Source organism: Dasypus novemcinctus, chromosome 1 (assembly GCF_030445035.2).
Source record: "Dasypus novemcinctus isolate mDasNov1 chromosome 1, mDasNov1.1.hap2, whole genome shotgun sequence".
Taxonomy (NCBI): domain Eukaryota; kingdom Metazoa; phylum Chordata; class Mammalia; order Cingulata; family Dasypodidae; genus Dasypus; species Dasypus novemcinctus.
In genome coordinates, this window is record NC_080673.1 from 202,779,492 (window position 1) to 202,802,059 (window position 22,568).

At 56.8% G+C, this 22,568-nt stretch overlaps 1 protein-coding gene across 4 annotated transcripts in view; it reads right to left on the minus strand.

Moving 5' to 3' along the window:
• The window catches only part of PPP2R2C (protein phosphatase 2 regulatory subunit Bgamma), a 147,702-nt gene extending 140,911 nt beyond the window's left edge, over positions 1 to 6,791 (minus strand). Inside the window, exon 1 of one of the 4 annotated variants that reach the window (XM_058301234.2) lies at positions 6,522 to 6,791. In XM_058301234.2, the coding sequence (XP_058157217.1) occupies positions 6,522 to 6,591 (70 nt within the window). In that variant the 5' untranslated portion in view covers positions 6,592 to 6,791. Of the gene's footprint in view, positions 1 to 6,444 lie in introns of all 4 variants that reach the window. The other 3 variants (XM_004472761.4, XM_058301233.2, XM_004472760.5) reach the window with 3 other exon arrangements.
• Between the last annotated feature and the right edge of the window lie 15,777 nt (positions 6,792 to 22,568).

The following is a 22,568-nucleotide window of genomic DNA, read 5'->3' on the forward strand; positions in this document are numbered from 1 at the left end:
CCTTCCGAGCGGGGGTCCCGCGTCACCGCCAGGTTAGAGCATGAGGCTGGCCCCCTGGCAAAGCGCTGCACAACGCGACTAATCTCCTGCCAAATTAGGAAAGAGTCCTTCAAAATTGTTTCTGTGGATGGTGAGATTACAGCTTTTCTTAACAACAGGCACGGGCCCAGAAAAAAGACCAGATGGAAAATGACAAATGGCAGGCACCACGGACACTTGCGTGGTGGACTCGACCTGCCTGTTCCCCGCCTCCGCCTCGCTGTCCTCTAACGCCCTCCGTGCCGTGCTCAGGACCTACCACACCTGTGCCGAAGCATCCCCTTAGCCCGAGTGTCAAGGACAAAAGCCAAAAACTATAGCAAGTAAAAAGCACCAGATGACGAGGGACAACATTTCTTAGCATTTGGTTTCCATCTCCCAGACAAAAAAGAAAACAAACCTACTCCATGACAATGTCAACCTCTAAGTCAGGACAGATTCCAAAGAAACGCCTGCACTGCCCACGGCAGCTGGGGGGGGGTGCTGGCGCGCAGGGCAGTTTGGGAAAGTGTTGACCGTCGCCCTGACCTCTGACCCGCAGGGCCTTGGCTCCCTGGAGCTTCCCCCCACGTGAGCTGGTGAAACCCCAGGGGAGGGGATGGACAGAGCATCCGAGCAGTCCCTGCCTTGATTTTCAAAGGTCAAGGGCTGCTGCCCCCGCCCTTCTCTTAGCCTCAGTTTCCCCACCTGTAAAACAAGTTGGGGAGGTGAGAGTTGGGCGAGGCAGTCTGATGATTTCTAAGGGCAGGTCTAGCTCTCATCCCTGAAGATCGGAACTATTCCTGATGCAGAATGTTTCGGGCTGTGCTCCCGGCCCCGCGCTGCGCTTGTTCAAGGACAGACTCGTAATGACGTGAGTCTGTAAGAAATCTGAGGGTTCCTTTCCTGAAGCGGGGAGGGGGGTCATGGAGAAGCTATTCAAACAGCAAACAGTTGCCCAGCCCTCATTTCAAGTCAGCGCAGCAACAACCCGTTAGAAGAAACCACGGCTCAGAGAGACTGTGGGACCCCCCCCCAAGACTGCAGGCCCTGTGGGAACCCCCCAAGATTACAGGCCCAGAGCCAGACACCCCCCAGGGCCCGGAACAGCTTATCTGAGGAGGAGAAACGAGAACTAGCCTTGACTTGAGCCAAAGAAAAGAGGTCTTCTTTTTCTGCTACGGAAGAATACAAGAGCGCTCCTAAAGCACAGGGCAAGTGGAGACAACCCCTCCTGGAGTCACGCACCTCGACTCAGCTGCGAGTCCCAGGGGGGCCTCCTGGTTTCCCCGGTGCCAGGGGAACACTGCCTCCGTGGGGTGCTGTCGGCTGCGAGGACAGAGGCCTCGAATTAAATGCGCTGACTCATGTCACCGGAAGCCCAGAGGCGGGTGGGCGTCAGGTCCGGTTAACTCCGGGCGTTACGGACGTCACCGAGACCCCGGGTCCTGCCGGCTCTGGGCCCCCCATCCACAGTGTTGGCGTAACCCTGAGACTTGCTTCCGCGACGGCTGCCGGCGACGGCAGGGGCTTGCGAGGTGCCCCCAGTGCAGAGCGCCTGACCTGCTGCGGCCATGTCTACAGGGCGAGGGAGATCACCCCAGAGCCTCCCCGCCGCCCCCACAATCAGGGCCAGCAGCACCCAAGGGGCGGGACCAGCGCTGCCACGGTCAGACCCAGGCCGGGGGCGAGGCCTCCGCCCGGGGCCACATGTGTGCTCACAGGGCAGCAGGACTGGGCGCTGAGATCGGGGTGCACGTGCCACTGGATGTTGGGGCTCCCGCAAGCAGCACCCCCTCTCCAGTGTGGGTTAGGCCCGGGTGGAAAACCACCGTCACCCGGGGCGCAGCCAGCTGAAAACTCAGAGACAAGCCCAGGCCGTGGAAACTGCCCAAACGCTGCGTCCACATGGGCCCGGGACCCCCTCCTGGCCACCCCAATTCCCACGCCAGTCACTTCACTCTCCTGAGCCCCCTTCACTTCCACAGGTATAAATTCAGGATAACGCTATGGAGATAAACAGATTGGGATGAACCTGCAAGGACAGGGATTAGGGAAACAAAGCTCTATTCTTTTCCATGGAGGAAGGAAGCCACGAGGAAAACAGTTTGACAGCTGAGCTGCCCGCGGGAGGGACGGCTGGGCCTGGGGCCTGCCCCGGTGGAGGGGAGTGACGTGGTTGTCCAAAGCCCAGCTCAGCCTCCATCGAGCTGCTCAGCATCCACCCCCCCACCCCACGGGCCTGAGCTCCCTGCAGGCAGGCTGTGTCCAGCTTGGTCCGTGCAGCTCAGGGGAGGAAGCCTGGAGGGCTTTTAGCCCAGAAACACCCACCGAACTCACTCTAAACCTGAGTCCTAGGGGCTAGAGAAAGCAGCCCGGAAGAGTCCTTCCTGGGACCATACCCAGCCCTGCAGAAAAGCTGTGCGGTCTTCCTGCATCCTCCCATCTCTGGGCCCCTTTCTCTTGGGCCCAGGTCCCTCCGCTGTATCAAGAGCCTCAGTGGCACTCTTCTCCTCCACACCCACCCAAGGATTCACCGACCCCCCATCCCTGCAAAGTTTCTGTGCCCAGGGGGCTGGCCAGCTCCTTCTAACATCACAACTCTCAAGGCAGCTGAGCTTGGCCAAGAGTAAGGAGAAAAACACCCAAGAAATGCACCACCATGATGGAGCTGCAAATCAGCACCGCCACGAGCGGCACTTCACACCGCAAGAACGGTGCCTATTTCAAAAATCTACAGAGGCTCCGAGAGGTGCCAAGAAAGACGAGTCCTTTTGCACTGCTGGTGGGAAGGGAAAGTGGAGTAGCTGTGGCGGAAAACAGTTTGGCAGCTCCTCAGAAAGTAAAGTACAGAAGAACCGTGTGACCCAGCAATGCCCCTTCTAGGAATATACCCAAGAGAACTGACAGCAGGGACTGGGAAGGTGGCTGCACGCAGTGTTCATGTGGCATTATTCATAGTCACTACAAGATGGAAGCAACCCAAAGGCCCATCAGCAGGTGAATGGACAGACAAAACGGGGTCTCGCCGCACAATGGAATATTATTCAGCCCTAAAAAGGAATGCAGTCCTGATGCAGGCTACAACTCAGGTAAACCTGGAGGACACCACGTGGAGTGAAATAAGCCAGACACAAAAGGACAAATATTGTACCATCTCACCGATAGGAAATAACAAGATTAAGCAAATTCATAGAGTCAGAAACTAGCATATGTTACCAGGAGACCAGGTGGGGACAGGGAATGGGAGTTAATGCTTAAAAAAAAAACAAAAACGCCAGCTGTTGGACTCATTCACACCAAGGTACGGATGACTCACAAAGCTCTTCCCCAGGTATTTGGGATTTTACCCTGTAACTCCAGCAGGACTCTCCCTGGCCAAGATGACCTTTGACTGGGGACCCGAAGCGTGAAAAGGAGCCAAACATGAGAAAAGCACAAGGTGGCTGTTCCTGGCAGAGGTAATCACCAGTGCAAATGCCCTGAGGCACAAAGAGAAAATGGCCTGTTCAAGGTCAAAAGGAAGCAGACCAGAGCCAGCAGTGAGTGAGGGCAGATCATTAGAGAAAATGTTTAGGGCTCAGACATAAACCAGGTGGAACAGGGCCTTTTACAAAATGGCCCTCAGCATTCACTATTTCTTCATGAAGCTCTTCCAGAAACAAGACTTTTAAACTATAAAATGCATGCAATAGCTCAGATAGGCGTTTGTGATGCCCGAGGTGCTTTCTATATTAGCATAATCCCTGAGCATCCCCATAATCCTGTAAGATAAATCATTATTCATTTTCCCTTTCCAAAGAGAAAAAGTGAGGCTCAGAAAGGGTTGGTAACTTTTCCAAGGTTGCACAGCAGCTGAAGAGTCAGAATCAGAAGCAGGATGTTAACACAAATCTGTCAGAGGTCCACATCTGTGACCTACTCCGTGCTCTGCGGACACAGGGCAGTCAGGGATGCCAGGGTGGTAAAGCCTGTGTCCACTGAGGAAAGCCAGAATTCTCACGACATGCTAAATCTAACAATTATTACGAATTGCTGCCTCTACTAGACCCTGCCCTCCCTGAGGGCAGGACCTTCTGGCCCTGTTCCCGTGTCCCTAGCACCTGACCCCGGGCTTGCACACACTGGCGCACAGTCTGGGACACGGCAAAGGCTACTCCCCGGCGCGGGGGGGGGGGGCTAAATCACGCCCCCCACAGAGGCAGGTTCAAGTCCCAACCCGCGGCGCTGGGCTGTGAGCGGCCGTTTGAAGGCGTCGCTAGTCAGGGTGGGCGCAGAGCGAAGAGGGCAGGCCTTGGCCCAACAGGGGTAAGAGGTAAGAGGAGGAGCTGGACCCCGAAAAGGAAGCCAAGGCAGAGAGGGACCACCCACAGGATGGGAGCGGAAGTGCACCTCCCAGCAGGAACCCGGCTGCAGATGCCGCGGGAAAAGACGGCCTGGCGAGGCCTGGATTTTGCACTCGAGCCTCCAAAACTGAGCCGACCAGTTGCTGTTGCTTAAGCCACCCGGGGGTGTGGGGTGCACAGGAGCAGCCGTGGCATCGGGGCGCGGGCCGGGGGGCTCCTGTGCGAGGCCTCCGCACGTGACCCCCGGGAGCAAGCCACCGTTCCCGGGCGCTCCCCCACCCACCAGCTCACCCGGTCCTCCCCCAAACCCCCGAGAGAGACCCTGGAGGCAGGAAGCTAGCATTCGCCCCCATTTCACAGGTGGAAAACTGAGTCCTGGAGTGAAGAGGCACCCCCCACGGCACAGGGGCCCCCGTCTAGCAGGCAGGCTGCACAAGGCAGCGCTCCTCACCCATTCCCGGGGCTAAAACAGCGGCCGGCACGTGACTGAAGAGGGGTTAAAATCACTTCTTCTCACTATCTACACGCTTCCCCTCTTCTCTCTGCCAAGAGCTGGTGAAATTGTGAAATAAAATGGGGATCGGGGTGGGGAGAGAAGTAACCTTTGCAATGCGCACTACGGGCCGGGCATGCCGCTTTTTCCTGTTCTACCGCAGGCCCTGGGCTGGCTCGGTCACCCCCAGTGTACAGATGAGAAGACGGAGGCTTCCTCCAGAAGGCGCCCCAGGGGGGGCAGCTGAGCCCCCCTGGCAAGCCCCGCCCCCGCCAGCAGCCCAGAGGCCTCTTCAACCCGCGGCTGCTCACCAGGCTGCCGGGAGACAGGGCACCCCCTGGCACTTGCCCGTCCTTCCTCGACCTCTCCCCAGCAGGCGACAAAGGCCGCTCTCAGCTGCCCAGGCCCTGGCCCCTCCCCACACACACCCATCAGCAAAGCATGACTCAGCGGTTCTCCTCCAGGGACGCACCCCGCAGGCCTCTGCTCCCCGGTCCGCGCCCTCCCACCTGAGCAGGAACGGGAGGGGTCCTTCCACCCTGCCCGCCCCCCCCCCCCAGCCCCCGGCCCCGCAGGGCTCCAGCCCCCGGCCTCGGCCTCATTTCCGGCAGAGCCAGGCAGCCGGGCTGGCAGGCGCGACCTGCAGCTGAGCCCCACGGGGTCCCTGCCGCAAGCACCCACGCATGCCAACCCCGCGGGACGCCGTGCCCAGGGTCCCTCCGCGCCCCCCCCGCGGCCCTGGTCTAATGCCCACGGACTCTCCGGCCCCGGGGGAGGAGCCGATGGCCGCTAGACCCGGGAGGCCGCAGGCGGCCCTGGGCGGTTCGCTCCGCCGCCCCCTGGCTGCGGCAGCCGAGGGTCCCCGGGTCCCCGAGGCCCGGTCGGGGCGAAAGGAGCCTTGGAAGTTTCTGACCTATAAACATGGGGCGCTGCCCCTCCGGATTCCACCAGCGCGGGGGCGGCGGTGGGGGCTGAGCTTTTAGAGCCAGCCTGGGGGGTTTCAAATGCGTCCCGTCGCCGTGGCATGTCCCACTTTTCAGGGAAATCCTGACAGTTTGGGGCCAGCTCCTCCTGCCTCAGGATATAAATCACCAAGAATAAAAGACCAAACTCAAGCTGGCCGCCTTCTCCCACGAAGGGACCCCGGCCTCCAGAGCCTGGGGAGGGGCCGAGCCAGCGGCCTCTCCTCGCAGGAGGATCTGACAGATGGGATTTTTTTTTTTCTGGGTCCCTCTTCCTCTCCGGGGAGCGGGCAGCCTAGAAAATTCTGCGGGTTTGGGGCAGGGCTGAAATAATAAATCCTGGGTTTTAAGCCATTACGTTTCCCCGGGGATTTCTTCACCCGATCAGCCGCAGGGAGGGCCTTTTCGGACGCGATGGCCAGGGCGGTTCGGGGAGCAGAAAGCTGCCTCCCGCAGTGCCACCCGGAGGGCGGCGTGGAGGAGGGCACGGCCTCTCGGCGGAGCGGGGAAGGCGCCGTGGCCGGTGCCCCCGGGCTCCCTCCCTCCCTCCCGGGCCCGGGGCGCGTGGGGTGGGGTGGGGTGGGGTGGGGCGGGGGACACACGACACACATCGCGCGGTCCAAACCTTCGGAGGGCATTCGGTGCGACGGCACCCCCACGCCGCGGCCGGCCGGAGGGGGTCTCAGACAACGCGTACGTTACCTTCAGTCACATAGCTGTGGTCCCGCAGGAAGCTGTGGTTAATTTTCCGCGTGTCCGTGTCCTCGCCCATTGAAGGCCGTGCCCGCTGCCCTGGGCATGCCCCGCCGCCGCACACCGATGCAATCCGCAGAGGTCGCGCCGGGCGCGCGGGCCATGCCGCCGCAGCCTAGCAAGGGCGCGGGCCGCCGGGGCCCCGGGGGGCGGGCATCGCGGGGGGCGGGGGGCGGCCGGGCGGGGCGCGGGGGCGCCGCGGTCAAGCGAGCGCGCGGCGGGCGGGCGGCGGCCGCGGGGTCGGGCGGGCCGGGGGCCCGGCGCGCATCCCGGCCGGCCCGTGCGCGCTGCGTCGTGCGCCCGGAGGCCGGGCTGCGGGGCGCCAGGCGGCGGCGGCGGCGGCGAGGGGACGCGCGCGGCGCGGCGCGGAGCGAGCCGGGGCCGAGGCGGGCTGCGCGGGCGGGGGCCGCCGCCGCCGCCGTCGCAGGCCCCTCCCTCGCGCCGCCCGCTCCTCCGCCCCCCGCGCCCCGCGCCGCCCGCCGCCGCCGGCCCACGAGCGACCCCGCAGGTGGAGCCCGCGCCCGGCGGAGGCGCCGGCGGGGGGTCGGGCTCGAGGCCGCGCGCGTGGGCACCCCGGGCGCGTCGCGGGGGAGGTTGGAAGGAGGCGGCCGGCTGCGGCGGGGCAAGGCGGGCCAGCTGGGCCTTGGGGGGCGCCTTGGGTGCCCCTGTGCTCCACCAATGGGGTAATTGGGGTCTGGGGTGCAGCTGAAGAGCGGGGGGAGGGGCGCACCTGGAGGATGGGAGACTGTTGGGGTGGGGGGAGGGCGCGGAGGCCCGTTCACTGCCCAAAGAGCCGGCAGGTACAAGAGGGTGGTCGGCTGAGTTCCAGGGGACCTCCCCCAAAGCGGGCCCGTGAAGACAGCACCCTACAGGGCAAACTTTGGATGAGATTCTGACTCCAGTACCGTGCTCAGTCCGCCCTCTGCTTACTGGGGAGATGGGTGGTAGGAACCGTGCTGGGTGCGCTCCCACATCAGGCTGGAAAATGCTGTTCCCGCCCGCATTCCCTTCCGCCAAGCCGGAGGGGCGCCTGCCCGCCCACCTGCCATTCTCCGTGTGTCCCCAGCATCCTACCCGGTGCCTGGCACATAGTAGGCCCCCCGAAAGCCTTTGTCCCCTCTCACAGAGCCCCTGCCCTATCACCCTAAGTGCCCTGCCCTGAGCCCAGGGCCGGGGGTGCTGCGGGGGTGTGGGGAGGGGACATTTGGAGCCTGGTTCCCGAGGCTCTCCCTGCCGGGCCCTGTCCCTGTCTTTGGGTAGGGAGGGGAAGGGGAGGCGCAGATGGCCTGGGGAGGGAGGAAGTGACCGGAAGGTCCTGGCGGGGAGGGGGTGAAGGTGCAGGTGGGAGGTGGAGCTGGTATGGCCGAGTCTCCCCAACTGGAAAGCTCTCCCCTCCTTTCAGCCGGTTTCACGGGGACTCCAGGCAGCTCCCCAAATTGGCCATGTGGGGGTGGGAAGTCCAGAAAAGGCCAGTGCAGGGAGAATGGGGGTCGCAGGATAGACTGGTGAGGTGGGGTGCCATCTCAGGGGTCTCGGGGGTGGATGGGAGGCGTCTCCTCAGCTGCCACTGGGCTTTTGTCCCAAAGAAGTGCCCAGTGGGTCGGTGACCTGTGGGTCGGTGAAAGCCCCCACCCACCCCGGCACCTGCAGGGGATAGATGAGGGCACTGCGGGGGGTCCCGGGACTGCCAGCACCTGCTCGCTGAGTCCCCCAACCTGTCGCAGCCTCCGCTTTTTCACCGTGGCACAGGTGTGCAGATTCAGTGCAAGGACCGGTAAGGCTTCTGCCCGGAGCAGCACTGGGCCTGGCACCCGCCCTGGCCGCCCTCGGGTCGCTGCCGCCTCACGCCCAGGTGACCGCACGCTGTCTTCGCTCTCCCGCCGCCTGGGGGCGCCCACAGGGCGTGAGAGCCGCTGTCCTCCCCTAACGCCTGAGCGCCTCAAGTGCCCTGCACCTCACATCCTAGACCCACGCCCCGCTCTGCCCGCGGGACAGCTAAACGGCCGCAGCACGGGCGCCGGAAGGCAGGCAGGCTAGCCAGCGCGCCCAGGCCAGCGCGGCCTCGTCGGAAAGGGACGCAAGCCAGGACTGGCTTCCCAGGGCGGTCAGTTCACGCTCCTGCCTCCTGCCTGCTCATTTATGTTCACTGCTATGGTGGTGCTGGTGCAGTGAGGGTGCTGGCGCTGTGAGGGTGCTGGCGCTGTGAGGGCGCTGTGCGGGTGCTGGAGCTGTGAGGGTGCTGGAGCTGTGCGGGTGCTGTGAGGGTGCTGGTGCTGTGCGGGTGCTGTGAGGGTGCTGGAGCTGTGAGGGTGCTGGAGCTGTGCGGGTGCTGTGAGGGTGCTGTGAGGGTGCTGGCGCTGTGCAGGTGCTGGCGCTGTGAGGGTGCTGGTGCTGTGCGGGTGCTGGAGGGTGCTGGTGCTGTGCAGGTGCTGTGAGGGTGCTGGCGCTGTGCGGGTGCTGTGAGGGTGCTGGAGCTGTGAGGGTGCTGGCGCTGTGTGGGTGCTGGAGGGTGCTGGTGCTGTGCGGGTGCTGTGAGGGTGCTGGCGCTGTGCGGGCGCTGTGAGGGTGCTGGAGCTGTGAGGGTGCTGGCGCTGTGCGGGTGCTGGAGGGTGCTGGTGCTGTGCAGGTGCTGTGCGGGTGCTGTGAGGGTGCTGGCGCTGTGCTGGCGCTGTGCGGGTGCTGTGAGGGTGCTGGCGCTGAACTGCTGACGATGGTGATGATGATGATGATGACGACACTGCTGCCACCGCTGCCGCGCCTCGCCCTCCCGCACGTCCCTGTCTCTCCTCGCTGACCTTGGACAGACCCCCGCTCCGTCCTTCCAGCCCACCGATTCTGCGGACACCCCCACCGCAGCCTCGGGGCCACCCTGGACCACGGTCGTAACAGCCCCACCCTGGCCCCCGGCAGGGTCCGCTTACGTGGTCAGCACCGCAGCCGCCCGGGCACCCCAACGTGGGGGGTCTCCAGCCTCGCTGGCCCGGAGGCTCTGCAGCAGTCCCCTCCCTGCCCCCGCGTGGCCTGCCCCGCCCCTCAGCGGCTCCCCCCCAAGTCTCCCGGAGCCCCCACCCTCCGATCTGAGCCAGGCCTTCAGCGCCTCCTTTGACGTCTTGCCACCACCCATCCCACTCAAGCAGGTGCTCACAGCTGCCCCGTCTGTGTCTGCGCCCACCCCACCCCCGGCGGCAGGCTGCTCTCCAGGCCTGCCCCTCTGGCCCCCGCAGGCCACGTGCCTCACACCCACCGTCCGTACCCCTCCCCTGCAGCCTCTCCCTCCTCGTGGACTCCGCCCATTTATTCATCCGTGACAAATGTTTGTTGAGCACCTACTATGCAGCCAGGGAGGAAGTAGAGCAGGAAACAGAACAGATAAAGCTCCCGAGGGGTTGACATCATGCTGGAGGGAGATGGACAATTTAAAGGGACGCCACCCGCTTCTCTTGCACCTCTGCCGCCTTCTCGGCTGCTTTGGAAGTTACACTTCTTCAGATGGTCCCGGAAATGTCGTCTCAGTGTTTTCTCCCCGCCCTCCAACTTATTTTACCTGGAGCATAATACATGCACAGAGAAGTGCACAAAACTTAAAGGCTCAGCTCAAGGGACTGTCACGGGCAAACATTCGTGTACCTACCACCCAAGTCAGGAAAGAGGATGTGACCAGCCCCCAGGGCCCCCCTCACTGTCCATTCTCTCCACTGTGGGCCACCACCCAAAGGCAAGCCCAACTTTACTTCCAGCATTAGAGTTTCGTGTCTGGAGACGTTCTACAAAGAGGATCATGAGACATGAATGGTTGCGTATCTAGTTTCTTTTGCTCATCAGTACACTTCTGAGATTCACTTGTGTTTATATGTATGTAGCTGTGATTTATTCATTTTTCATTGTTGTGTAATATTCCATTGTAGAAATATACCACAATTTATCTCTTCTACTGTGGGACATTTAGGTTTTCAGTTTAGCGGTTATTACTATGTCTCAGCACACACGTGAACACACTTCTGTTGGGTACCTACATTCCTCGGGGAACGGACAGGCAATCAGGTGTATGTAGCGCCTACGTGTGTTTTACTTTGGTACCTGATGTTATGCAGCCACCAAAGAGGACATGTAGGAGAGTCCCTCTTTCTGCGCCAGCTTCGTGTAGGTGACCTTACTGCTCGTGGCTGTAGCCGTGTGCTGTGTCCCCGCCGCGCAGCACACTTCTTCATTCCCTCTCCTGGTGATCGGGGCTCACCTCGGCAGCCGATCACCAAGTCCCCTCTGTCCCTCAGACAGAGCTCTTAGACCCTCCCCTCCTCACGCCAGCCTCTCTGCCCTGCTGGGATCCAGGCCTCCACCCTCCCTCGTGTGGGCTGCAAGCCGAGCCGGCCGTGTTCACTAGCCCGCGTAAGATGTCCAAGGCCCCGGCATCCACGTGCTAAAGCGTAAATTCCAAGGCCTTCAGACTCTGGCCCAAAACGCATCTCCAGCCAATTCCCTGGGAGCCCTGTTTGCTCTTCCCTGAACTTTTGCAAGCTCCCAAGCAAGGAAGGCCCCTTGCTCCACCGGCATCCGCCCAGATGCCACCTTGAATGACCGCAGCAGCCCCCGCTTATCAGGTGGCCGTGGTGGTGGCCGGTCGCGTGGCCCCCTCCTGTCCTGCTTCGTGTCTCCTTCGGCGCATGTGGCGGATTTGCGCTTCCCCATCCCTTTGGAAGTCAGTGCAGTCGTGAGACTTGCTTTGGACAATGAAATGAGGGAAGCATCTAGGATCTCTGCCGAGTGGGAGCTTTCAGAGGCTGTGTGTAACTTGCCAGACTTTTTTTCTCCCGACTCGGGGTAAAGGAAGCACCCCTCGAGATACCACCTCCGTCAGCCAAGGTTCCCAAGTCATGACACAAAAGAGGGTCCCTACTCAATGTGTAGCATGAGCAAGAAATAAACCAGTGCTGTATTCACTCACTAAGATTTGTGGACTGTTTGTTATTGCAGCGTAACCGCATCTATCCTGATAGATACATCCTCCCATGCCAGGTGCTGGCTAAGCACTTCACATGTTATCTTGTTCTATCCTCAAACTAAGGGCTCCCTGTTTCAGCCAGAATGGACTAGGTTATATTACACTAACGACCCATCCCCAGAACATGCTGCTTAAAGCCTAGCTCTGATTCAGGCTGCAGGCTGTCACGAGTTGATCTGATCTTGTCATCTCCACTCTGGGACCCAGGCCAACAGGGCAGCTCCTAGTTTCAGCATTGCTGGGCTCATGGCAGAGGTAAAAGGGAGACACGGGGCCACCAGCTGACTTCTAGAGCTTCCCTGGCCCGAGCAAGTCATAAACCACCTCTCAAGTTCAGCAGGACAGGAGGGAACTGCAGGGCCCATGCAGGCACGGCCTCAGGAGCACGGAAGGGATGTTATCTCCCAGGGAGGGGTGGCAGAGAATTATTGCACAATAATATGGCCTACCGCTGGACCCATTTTATAGATGAGAAGAGCAGAGGCACAAGTTGCTTTTCCCAGGTCACCCTGCTAGAGAATGGCAGAGCTGAGATTTCACCAGGCCCAAGGGATGCCAAAGCACGTGTCGCCCGCCCATACTAGCCAGTGCTGGTCTAATCACCCCATGCTGCGGCCTTTCTCCTCTGTGGCTACCCAGGCCCCGGGGTGCAGGCTGCTTCAAGGTGGGTGCCTGGGCTCTTTCCACCACCGTGAGTCATGTGTTTATGCAAGGACTGGGCGCTCCTCCAGAAAAACGACAGGCAAAATCCCACCCAGCCTGCGCCTGGTCTAAGCCCCCAAATGCTGAGCCATGTAGACCCCTTAAACAGAGATGAGGTCCACACGGACGGGCCCACAGCAATCATCCAGCCCAATACTCGAGAGCCGTTACTGCCCACTGCAAAGTAACTCTCAGGGTAGAACCCTTGGAAATAGGGGAAAGCAGAAAAGCTGCAGTCCTAAGTCCCAGCATAATTACCTAAACGTTTTGGAAGGTGTCATGCCAAGGGTTTATCATGAGATTTTTGTTTTTACATAGTCATGATCCTGAATCGCTTGTTTTTTGTATTTTATTTATTTTAAGGAAACAGTTCAACTAGTGCCTACATCATATTATTACAAATCCCTGCCCTTCAAAAGGAGCACACGTGAACGTTCTGGCTTAATCCGCTTGAGCTCTTGCTGGTTTGGAATAAAGAGCCACAGATGCTTGGAAGTCCCTGATCCCTCCCTTCTCTGGGCAGCGCCAGCCACTAGCCCAAAGCTGGGGTTCCTTCCCCAGCCGCGCCCTAGACTTTAGCACCTATCCATGCCTGATCTCATTTTGTGTCATTTTAACGTTTATATAAACATTATCACAATTGATTGCACCACACTGCAAAACGCTTTTTTTCTAGACATTCTGTTTTCAGCGCTACCCAGTTTCTTCATTGATTCTGAACGCTGCAGGCAAACAATCGATGGCATGCGGGCACCTGCTCACACCCTCCCACAGGAGCTGATGGCACCCATCTCCACCCAGCTCCGTGTCCAGTGACGGCACAGTGGTAGCTGGACATCAGCCATGGGCAGAGGATTTACTTGCAAGAAACCAGTTGGCTGCAGATTAAGGCTTTTTCTCCCTAGACAGCATACCAGTGGCGACAACTAATTTATTCTTTCTTCCCATCTCCTGCCACTCCCCTTGACGCATCGTTGGGTTGCTTCCCAGGTTGGGGGATCTAAAAGAATGTTGTTGGGGAGCAGATGTGGCTCAAGAGGTTGAGCACCTGCTTCCCACATGGGAGATGCTATGTTTGGTTCCCGGTGACTCCTTAAAAAAAAACAAGCAGGGAAACGGACTTTGGCCCAGTGGTTAGGGCGTCCGTCTACCATATGGGAGGTCCGCGGTTCAAACCCCGGGCCTCCTTGACCCGTGTGGAGCTGGCCCATGCGCAGTGCTGATGCGCACAAGGAGTGCCGCGCCACGCAAGGGTGTCCCCCGCGTGGGGGAGCCCTACGCGCCGCGCAAGGAGTGCGCCCGTGAGGAAAGCCGCCCAGCGTGAAAAGAAAGAGCAGCCTGCCCAGGAATGGCGCCGCCCACACTTCCCGTGCCGCTGACGACAACAGAAGCGGACAAAGAAACAAGACGCAGCAAATAGACACCAAGAACAGACAACCAGGGGAGGGGGGGAATTAAATAAATAAATAAATAAATAAATAAAAAGGCATAACAAAAAGCAAACAAAAAAATCAACTCAAGGGAGCTGATGTGGCTCAGTGGTTGAGCACCGGCTTCCCTCATACAAGGTCCCGGGATCAATCCCTGGTCCCCGGGACCTCAAAAACAACAACAAACAACAACAAAAACCAATATTATCTTACCTATTTCCTTATATCCAAGTAAAAGAATTTCTATAGGATGGGCACCTGGAAGGCGGGTGACTGGGTCCTGGTGTACAAATATATTTAACTTTCTGGATGTTACCAAATCACAAAACAGTCTACCCTCCCACCACACTGTATTCATTCTCACTGTACCACATTGGAATTGACTTAACTGCTTGTCAAGCTGAGGGGTGGACTGACAGGTCATGCCTGTGGAACATGCCACTCCTGATTACCAGTGTGTTTGGGCAGCTTTCTAGATAACCATTTCTCTGCTATGAATTGCCTGTTCTTTCCCTTTGCCCATTTCTCCATTGGGTTACTTGATCTTTTTTTTTTACTGATTTGTTGGAGTCCTTATATAATTTATCACATACCCTCTGTTGGTATATGTTGCAAACTTTCTTTTCTAATTTTTTGCTTTTCACTTAACTGTGTTTATGGCTTTCTTGCCCTACAGAAGTCATTATAATTTTGAAGGAGTGACTTTTAGCAATCTCTTCTTTGAAAAAGTATGCCATTTGTGTCCTATTTAAAAAGTGCTTTTCTACTCCTGAGTTATAAAAGTGGTCTACAACATGTCCTTCTGAAGGTGTGTTCACATGTCAGCTGCTAGGTTATGTCGTCTAGTCGTCTGGGGGTCAAGCAAGCCCTGGCCTGATTGTTACTGTGAGGTTGGTGCATGGACTTAAATCATAGTCAGTTGACTGCCTCTATGGCTGATGACATCTACAACGAACAAAGGAGGTTGCCTTCAACGATGAGAGCAGTCTTCTCATCCAATCAGCTGAAGGCATTTAAAGGAGAACTGGGGGTTTCAGCAATCAGAAAGAAGAGTGTCTAGCTCTACTCCAGATGGCCAGCTTCTCTTGGGGAATTTATCATCACCTGCATTGGAAGTCCCAACTTGTGTCTTCTCCTGAGGAATTCAAAGTCACTTTCATCAAGTTTCGTCAAGTTTCCAACCTGCAGCCTGCAACTTGCCAGCCTCCACAGTCATCTAAGCCAATGCCTATAATAAATCTTTTCATATTTAAAAGATTTATACCCTGCTGGTTCTGTTTGTCTGGAGAACCCTGCCAATACAGATAATTTACATTTTAAAATAGATATTTAGGACTTTAGTCCATCTAAAGAATACAGGTTCTGTTCGGAGTGAGGTAGGGATTTAATTATACATTTTTGCCATATGATGGAGCTAATTTCCAAATCATGTATTGCATAGTCCATCCTTGCCCCCCACCCCGATTTATAATGCCACTTCTGTAAATACCAAGTTTCCATTTACGTGCCATTTACAAGGATTTCTATTCTGTCCCACTTTTTATCTGGCCCATGTGCCAATACCTTACTGCCTTAAACCATACAGCTTTATTAAAAGTCAATATTAAGTAGGACAAATGGCACAGTCTTTGCTTGTCTTCAAAATTGTCTTGGCTGTTCTTGGATCTAAATTTTCAGTTTTTCATATCCCACTTTAAAAGAAAACCTTGCCACCTTCCTTGAAACTGCCATGAATTTGTACATTAACCAGACAAAAAGTTATATCGTTCTCCCCATCCATCAATATGGGCTATCTCTATATTTATTCAGATCTTCTTTAACATCCTTTGATTAAATTTGTAATTTTCTTCATAACAGTAATAGCAAACCTTTACTTACAGAAGTTGTTATGTGGCAGGTACAAGACACTTTATTTTTAACTTAATTGTCCCAACTTCCCTGTGAGGTGGGTACTACTGTTTTCTCCCTTTTACAAATGAGAAAACTAAGGCACGAAGAAGTGAGGGCATTTACCCGGGCCAGTGAGCAGTGGGGGCTGCCCATTGAACCTGGGAATTCTGGGCTGGGAGGTTAAACTACCTCCCTAAAGGGCTGGGACAGCTTTCGTTTGATGTCATCCAGGGATCTTATAGCTTTTACCGCTACTGTAAATGGCAGTACACTTCTGCATATGTTCTAATTGGTTATTGCTGTTCAGTAGGAATGCTATTGATTTTAGTGTGTTGTCCCATATCAGGCAATTTTGTTGAACTGTCACAAGGTTCTAATCGTTTGATGGCAGTTTCCCTTGGATTTTCTCTCTAGGCAATCTGAATAAAGACAATGTTGGCTTCTCCTTGCCATTCTTCACCTATTTAGGTCCAGTCCCACTTGCTCTAACACGAGGTCGTGGTGAATAGCAGTGGTGGCAGTGGCCTCTTGGTCTTAGGTCCAGCAAGGCTTTGAAAGCTCCACCATTAAAAAGGATGGTTGCTGTTGCGTTTTGAGAAAATTCCCTGCCTAGTTCTCCGAGAGAGTGCATCAAGAATGGGTGTTAAAATATATCTAACAGGCATGGCTTGTGTTCGGCTGATTTGTTTTGCTATGTCTATCGATATGTTGACGTGGTTTTGACCTTTAATCTATTCATGGAGAGAAGTTACATTAACAGGAGTTTTATCTTTAAACCACCCTTGCCTTCCTCGGTGTGGTGGTTTGAGCTGCATGCACCCCAGAAAAACAGGTTCTTAAACCTAGTCCAGGGAAGTGGATTTCACTCAATGGACAGAGTGTCCACCTACCACATGGGAGGTCCGCGGTTCAAACCCCAGGCTTCCTGACCCGTGTGCAGCTGGCCCATGCGCAGTGCTGATGCGCGCAAGGAGTGCCCTGCCACGTGGGGGTGTCCCCCGTGTAGGGGAGCCCCGTGCACAAAGAGTGAGCCCTGTAAGGAGAGCCGCCCCGCGTGAGAAAAACACAGCCTGCCTAGGAGAGGCACCACACACACAGAGAGCTGACGCAGCAAGAGGACGCAACAAAAAAAGAGACACAGATTCCCGCTGCCACTGACAAGAACACAAGCAGACACAGAAGAACACACAGCGAATGGACACAGACAGCAGACAACTAGGGGGGAGGGGGAAGGGGAGAGAAAAAATTTTTAAGTAATAATAATAAATATTTTAAAAAATAAAATAAATAAACCTAATCCATTCCTGCGGATGGAACCCATTGTAACGTGGTAAGTAGGGCCTTTTGAGGAGGATATTTCAGGGAAGGTGTGGCCCGGCCCAATCAGGATGGGCCTTCGTCCCATTACTGGAGCCCTTTATCAGAGAATGACAGACAGACAGACAGAGAGGGCCACAGAGGGAGCAGCCCGAAGCTGACCATCCGCAGAACCCAGAGGAGAAGGGAGAGGCCAGAAGAGGCTGCCAGGTGCCTTGCCAGGTGACAAGCTAAGGGCCGAGGACCGCCCGCAGCCAGCCCCGCAGAGCCACCATCTTCGGGGAGAAAGCATCACCCTGGTCACGCCTAGACGTGGACTTTTCTCCTAACCTCAAAACCGTGGGCCGTTAAGTTCCCATCGTTTAAGTCAAATCATTGCACGGTATTTGCTTGAACAACCAAGGAAATTAAACACTAGAACAAGCCCGACATGATCCTAAGATTTTATCTATATCCAAATACACCATGTTTTTATTATGCATATTTCATGTATTATTATATGTTATATAATATTGTACATATATATTTGTATATATTGCTAGGTTTGTTGTGATAATATTTTGAATTTTTGCATCTGTATTTAGAAGTTAGGTTATATTTTCTTGCACTTTTCAATCAAGGCTATACTTACATCATAACATGAGTTAAGGAACTTTCCCTCTTTTTATGTTTTTATGGACTATTTTATATATGACAGATCAGAGTCCTTGAAAGCTTGGTAAAAAATCACCTGTAAAACTGTTTGCCCATATGCTTTGTTGAGAGGGGTTTTTAACTAGATTTAATTTCTGTAATAGTCATTGGTGTATCCACACTTTCTACTTCTTGACTCTTTTTTTCTTTTTTTAATCGTTTATCCCCTTACCTAAACATACTTTTCTTCTATAATTTTGGCATAAAATTTATAATATTTTTTATGATTAAAAAATCTACAGCATCTGTTGCACAATGACTGTTTTGTTTATCAAACGCTAAACATTGTTTTACTGACTGAATAACTCAATCAATGAAAAGCCAAAATCAGTGAAACCAGTTAGATAGAATGTTTCCTACAAGAGTGCAGCAACACAGGGAAATGTTAATTTTCGATGCTAACGTCATCACTAAGTCCTTGCAGCAATTATTCACCATTCTATTCATTTAACTTAAAATTATATATCAGGTCTGCAGCAGACATTGGAGAGGAAAGCAATGAACAGCACATATTCCTACCTTCAGGGTCCCGAGGGGACCACAGTCCTGTGCGACAGACAGACAAGGAAGCAGATGATCACAAACCACATCGCGGGAAGCAGATGTGGCTCAACTGATAGAGTGTCCGTCCACCATATGGAGGGTCCAGGGTTCAAACCCAGGGCCTCCTGACCTGTGTAATGAGCTGGCCCACACGCAGTGCTGCTGCATGCAAGGAGTGCCGTGCCACACAGGGACACCCCCATGTAGGGGTGCCCCACACGCAAGGAGTGCGCCCCACAGGGAAAGCTGTCCTACATGAAGAAAGCACAGCCCACCCAGGAGTGGCACCGCACTCATGGAGAGCTGACACAGCAAGATGATGCAACAAAAAAAGAGATGCAGTTCCCCAGTGCCGCCAGATAATGCAAGCCTCCTCCAAAGTTCTCGTGGGTAACTTCGATTATTATCACCATTGCACAGATGAGAAAACTGAGGCTTAAAGAGGTGACCAACCTGTGCTAGATAACACATGAGCCATGGATGGGACTCGAACCCAGGCAGCCCGGTTGTACAGCTCAGCTCCAAATCTCTCCCCATCTGAAATGTCCACCTCCAGCCCTGCAATCCCATATCCCACTCCTCTGCTGTATTGTTGACTCCTTGGCATTTACTGCTAGCATATATTTGGCCAACATATTCTGTTTTTTGTTTGTTTCCCCCACTAGAATGTCAGCCAAGAGGACAGAATGCTCACCTGTGTTGGTCGGTGCTGTAGGTTCCCCAGGCCTGGCACATAGTAGTTGCTCAGTTAGTACATGTGGGGTGACTCTGGGAACAGAAGGATGATGAGGGGAGCCTCCTGCTTCCTCTCCCTGGCACTGTGGTGGCTCTGTGGGGCGGGGGGGAGGGGAGAGGGGGTGCAGGCTGGCTCAGGAAGCCCCTGTGTGAGGAGGCGATCAGGGCCAGGCTGGGGTGGGGAGCTCCCTGGACGAAGGCAGGGGGCCGCTCAGGGAAACAGGTCCAGTCCAGGTGTCCCTCAGGGAGCCAGGGAGGACAGTCCAAGGGGCTGTCAGAACCCAGAGGGCCTTGGAGAGCCAGGAAGCAGGTGCCCAGGCCCATCAAGGTGGGCTGGGGAGACCACGGCCACCGCCGGCCTCTACCTGCCGGCCTCGCTGCACGGCCTGAGGGGACAGTGTCCTCAAACGCCCAGCGGTGCCAGGGGCCATTGGGGGTACTGATCAGAGCTCTCTGGTTGCATGTGACAGAAAGTCAGGAGGAAAAAGAAAGCCAGCTGAGCAAAAAAGAAGACGGAAGCCCAAGGCTTTCACAGTGGGCCCAGCCCGGGGAGCAGCGGGCTGAAGCTCCATCAGCCTCTGCCTCTCCGCCGCCAGGTGCACGGGGTGGCCTCAGCCTCTGCTGCCGCCAGCCGGCTTCTCAGAGGGTGGCCTGGGCACAGCCAGCAGCAGCTCCAAGGTCACAGGGGCTGGTCACTGCAGGCTGGGATGGCCGGCCTCGGAGTGGCCTCTCCAGGGTCACGCACTGGAGACTGAGAAGGGGGCTGGCGAGGCCCTGCGAGGGCCCCGTTAACCACCTCCACACACGCGCCACAGCCGCGGCGGGCTCTGCTGGACGCACTGCCAGCTGCCGGGCGCACCTGAGCGCTACGGCGTCTTCCTGCATCTGCACCCCAAGGCCCTCCCAAGGCCACTGGGTCTTGAGGTTAACGCCCCGGGAGCGACCCTCGACCAACATGAGCTGGGGATCCCTGGAAAAGGCTCCCGCCTCCTGCCTTTCCGGGGCTGGTTCTGGAAACTTCTGTACGCTTCTCAGTGGAATGGGGCCCCCGTTCCCTACAGCAGTGACCCAAATAATGCACCCTGGGATGCCCTCCCAAATAAACGCCCCCTCAGGCTCGGCTTTCTGGGACCCCAACTGTAACGCAGTGCAAAGTGGGCCCCTTGGATTTGGAGACTGCGCAGCCAGCACGTGAGGTGTGGGCCGTGCGGAGAGCAGCGAGCGGGCCTTGGGCGCAGGACTGGGCTTCAGCGTCGGGGTCCCTGGGCCACGGGAGGCCGGCAAGAGAGGAGAGCAGCCGGAACACTGGGCACCTCATCTGTGCACAGCTCAGGCCTGGGGAGGAAGGCAGGCACCCACTCCCACAATGCAGAGACACTCGGCCAGCCTGGCCATCGTACGGTGTGCACCTGCTGTATGCAAGCTGGCCATCATACAGTATACACCTGCTACATGCAGGCTGGCTGTCATACAGTATGCACCTGCTGTGTGCAGGCTGGCTGTCATAGAGTATGCAATTGCTGTGTGCAGGCTGGCCATCATGCAATGTGCACCTGCTGTATACCAGGCAGGGCACAAGGCACTTTGCTCACCCAGTCTACACTGAGCAGCTGGTGCCGCGGGGCCCGTTCGGCAGATGAAGTGGGTGCTTATGTGGCTCACGTTCATAGGGCTGTGGGGCTGAGCTAGATCTGGGTTAGCACTTCCCCAGCTCCTCCTCTGGCTTCTTCTCCTTCGGTCTCAGCTCAAATGTCCCCTCCTCAGAGAGGCCTTCCTGGATGTGACCCCATCCCAAATGGCCCCGCCTGTCCCTCTGCAGCCTCTTAGCCTTCTCCACCTTTCTTCCCGGTTGGCATTATTATATTTCAACGTGTAACAGCCTAGTTGACATTACACTTGTTCACTTATTCCCTGTCTGTCTTTCTCTTTAGAACACAGGCTTGGCAGGTGCAGGCCTCCCAGCTAACACGGTGCCTGGCTCGGAGCAGGTGCTCGCCCCCCCCCTCCAAGCCCTGCTGTAAGGGAGGAAGGCAGAACCCGGCAGCGGACGTGAGTGGGAGCAGGCGCAGCCGGAGGGGCTGGAGCTGAGCCCGAGGCCACAACTCCCCTCCCTAGGCTGCTGCAGAGACCCTGCCTCCCCCCTTCAACAGTACAGCAGCCCCCCGGGGTTCCCAGGGGCACCCCCAGCCAGCATGGGGGCGGCTGCTGCTCACGCGCCCATGGGGAGCATCGCAGACCCCTGAGGGGGTCCATATGGGGCTCGGGGCTCCCCATCCTGGCATGGCCGCAATGGACGTGGTGAGGGGCCGCCTCCCTCGTTAGGCAAGGGGCTGTGACGCAAAGTGCAGCCCCCACGGCTGCCAGGCAGGAACCTGGCACCCCACAACACACACGCGAGCCTGCGAAGAGCACTGTGGGAGGAGCATGCATTCCACGCGGGGCGGGCCTCCCTCCAGCTCTTCTCTCTATGCCCCATGTGTCCTGATCTCTCTCCCAGAGACAAGGGGTGACTCGGCCTCAGGGCCTGACCCTGCGGGACCCCTGGTCCAGGGGGAGCCACCCGAAGCACTGACGAAAGAGGAAAGCTCAGGGATGGGGGAGGGGTCCCACGGGGTCAGGGAGGGCTTCACAGGGGAGGGGACATTTGAGCCGGGCCTTGAAGAATGAGTAGGAGTTTGCTGGGAGGAAACGGCAGGAAGGGTGCGTCTGGTCGAAAGGACGGCAGGTGCAAAGGCGAGAAGGAGTAACCACAGCAAGTGTCGTCGATCAGACCGTGAGCTCCTTCTGAAGGCTCCGTAGCCCAAATGGAATCGTCATAACCTCCCCGGGGAGGGTGTTATACCACCATTTCCCACACAAGAAGGCTGTCTCGAAGCAAGAGAAGCTTGAGCCAGGTCACAATGTGTGTGTGTGGGGGGGGGGGTCAAGAAAGAGGAGGGCTGCGGTGTAGTACCTGCTTCAGGCAGGAGGGTCTTCTCGTGTCCTCTACCAACAAGTCCCTGCTGTTCTGCCAACGTTTTGCACAGCAAGCTTGGCTTACTTCCTGGCTCTTCCAGAAGGCTCCATGGACCTCTCGACTCACATGCATCACACCCCTCCCTCCCTGCATCCCTCCTTTCCTTCCCCCTTATTCTCCCTCCTCTCCCTCCCTTCCGCTCACTCTTCCTGCCCATCCTCCAGGTGCTGGAGACCCAGAGGCACCCCAGACCCGGTCCCTGCTCCCAGGTACTCCCAAGCCGGTGGGACAGACAGACACGAGAAGCCAGTGGTAAAGTGTTGTGGTAAGAGCTCCTCTCTTCTGCCGACTCTGAACATTAGCACCGGTGCCTGCCGGGAATGCCGTGCCGAGCAGAAGCCTGAGACCGGGTCTATGAGCACTCAACTAGTAATGTCTGTCATGGGCACAGGAAGCAGTGGGGTGGAGGGGTTAGCTTCCCAAGTATTAGCCAATTAGGTAAAAAACATTCTCAGGGCACTACGGGAGCCGAGAAGGAGGGTTTGGCTGCCCCAGGCGGGGCCAGTGGGGACCCCTGGTCTTCCTTCCCTGATTAAACCACCGTCATCAGAGTCGCTGCTCAGTGATGCGGGCTTAACAGGAAGAGAGCTCAGCCGGTGCCAGGTCTGTGCCTCGCTCTGGACCAGGTGATTTTCTTTAATAATTGCACTTATTTCTGTGCAGTAGTTATG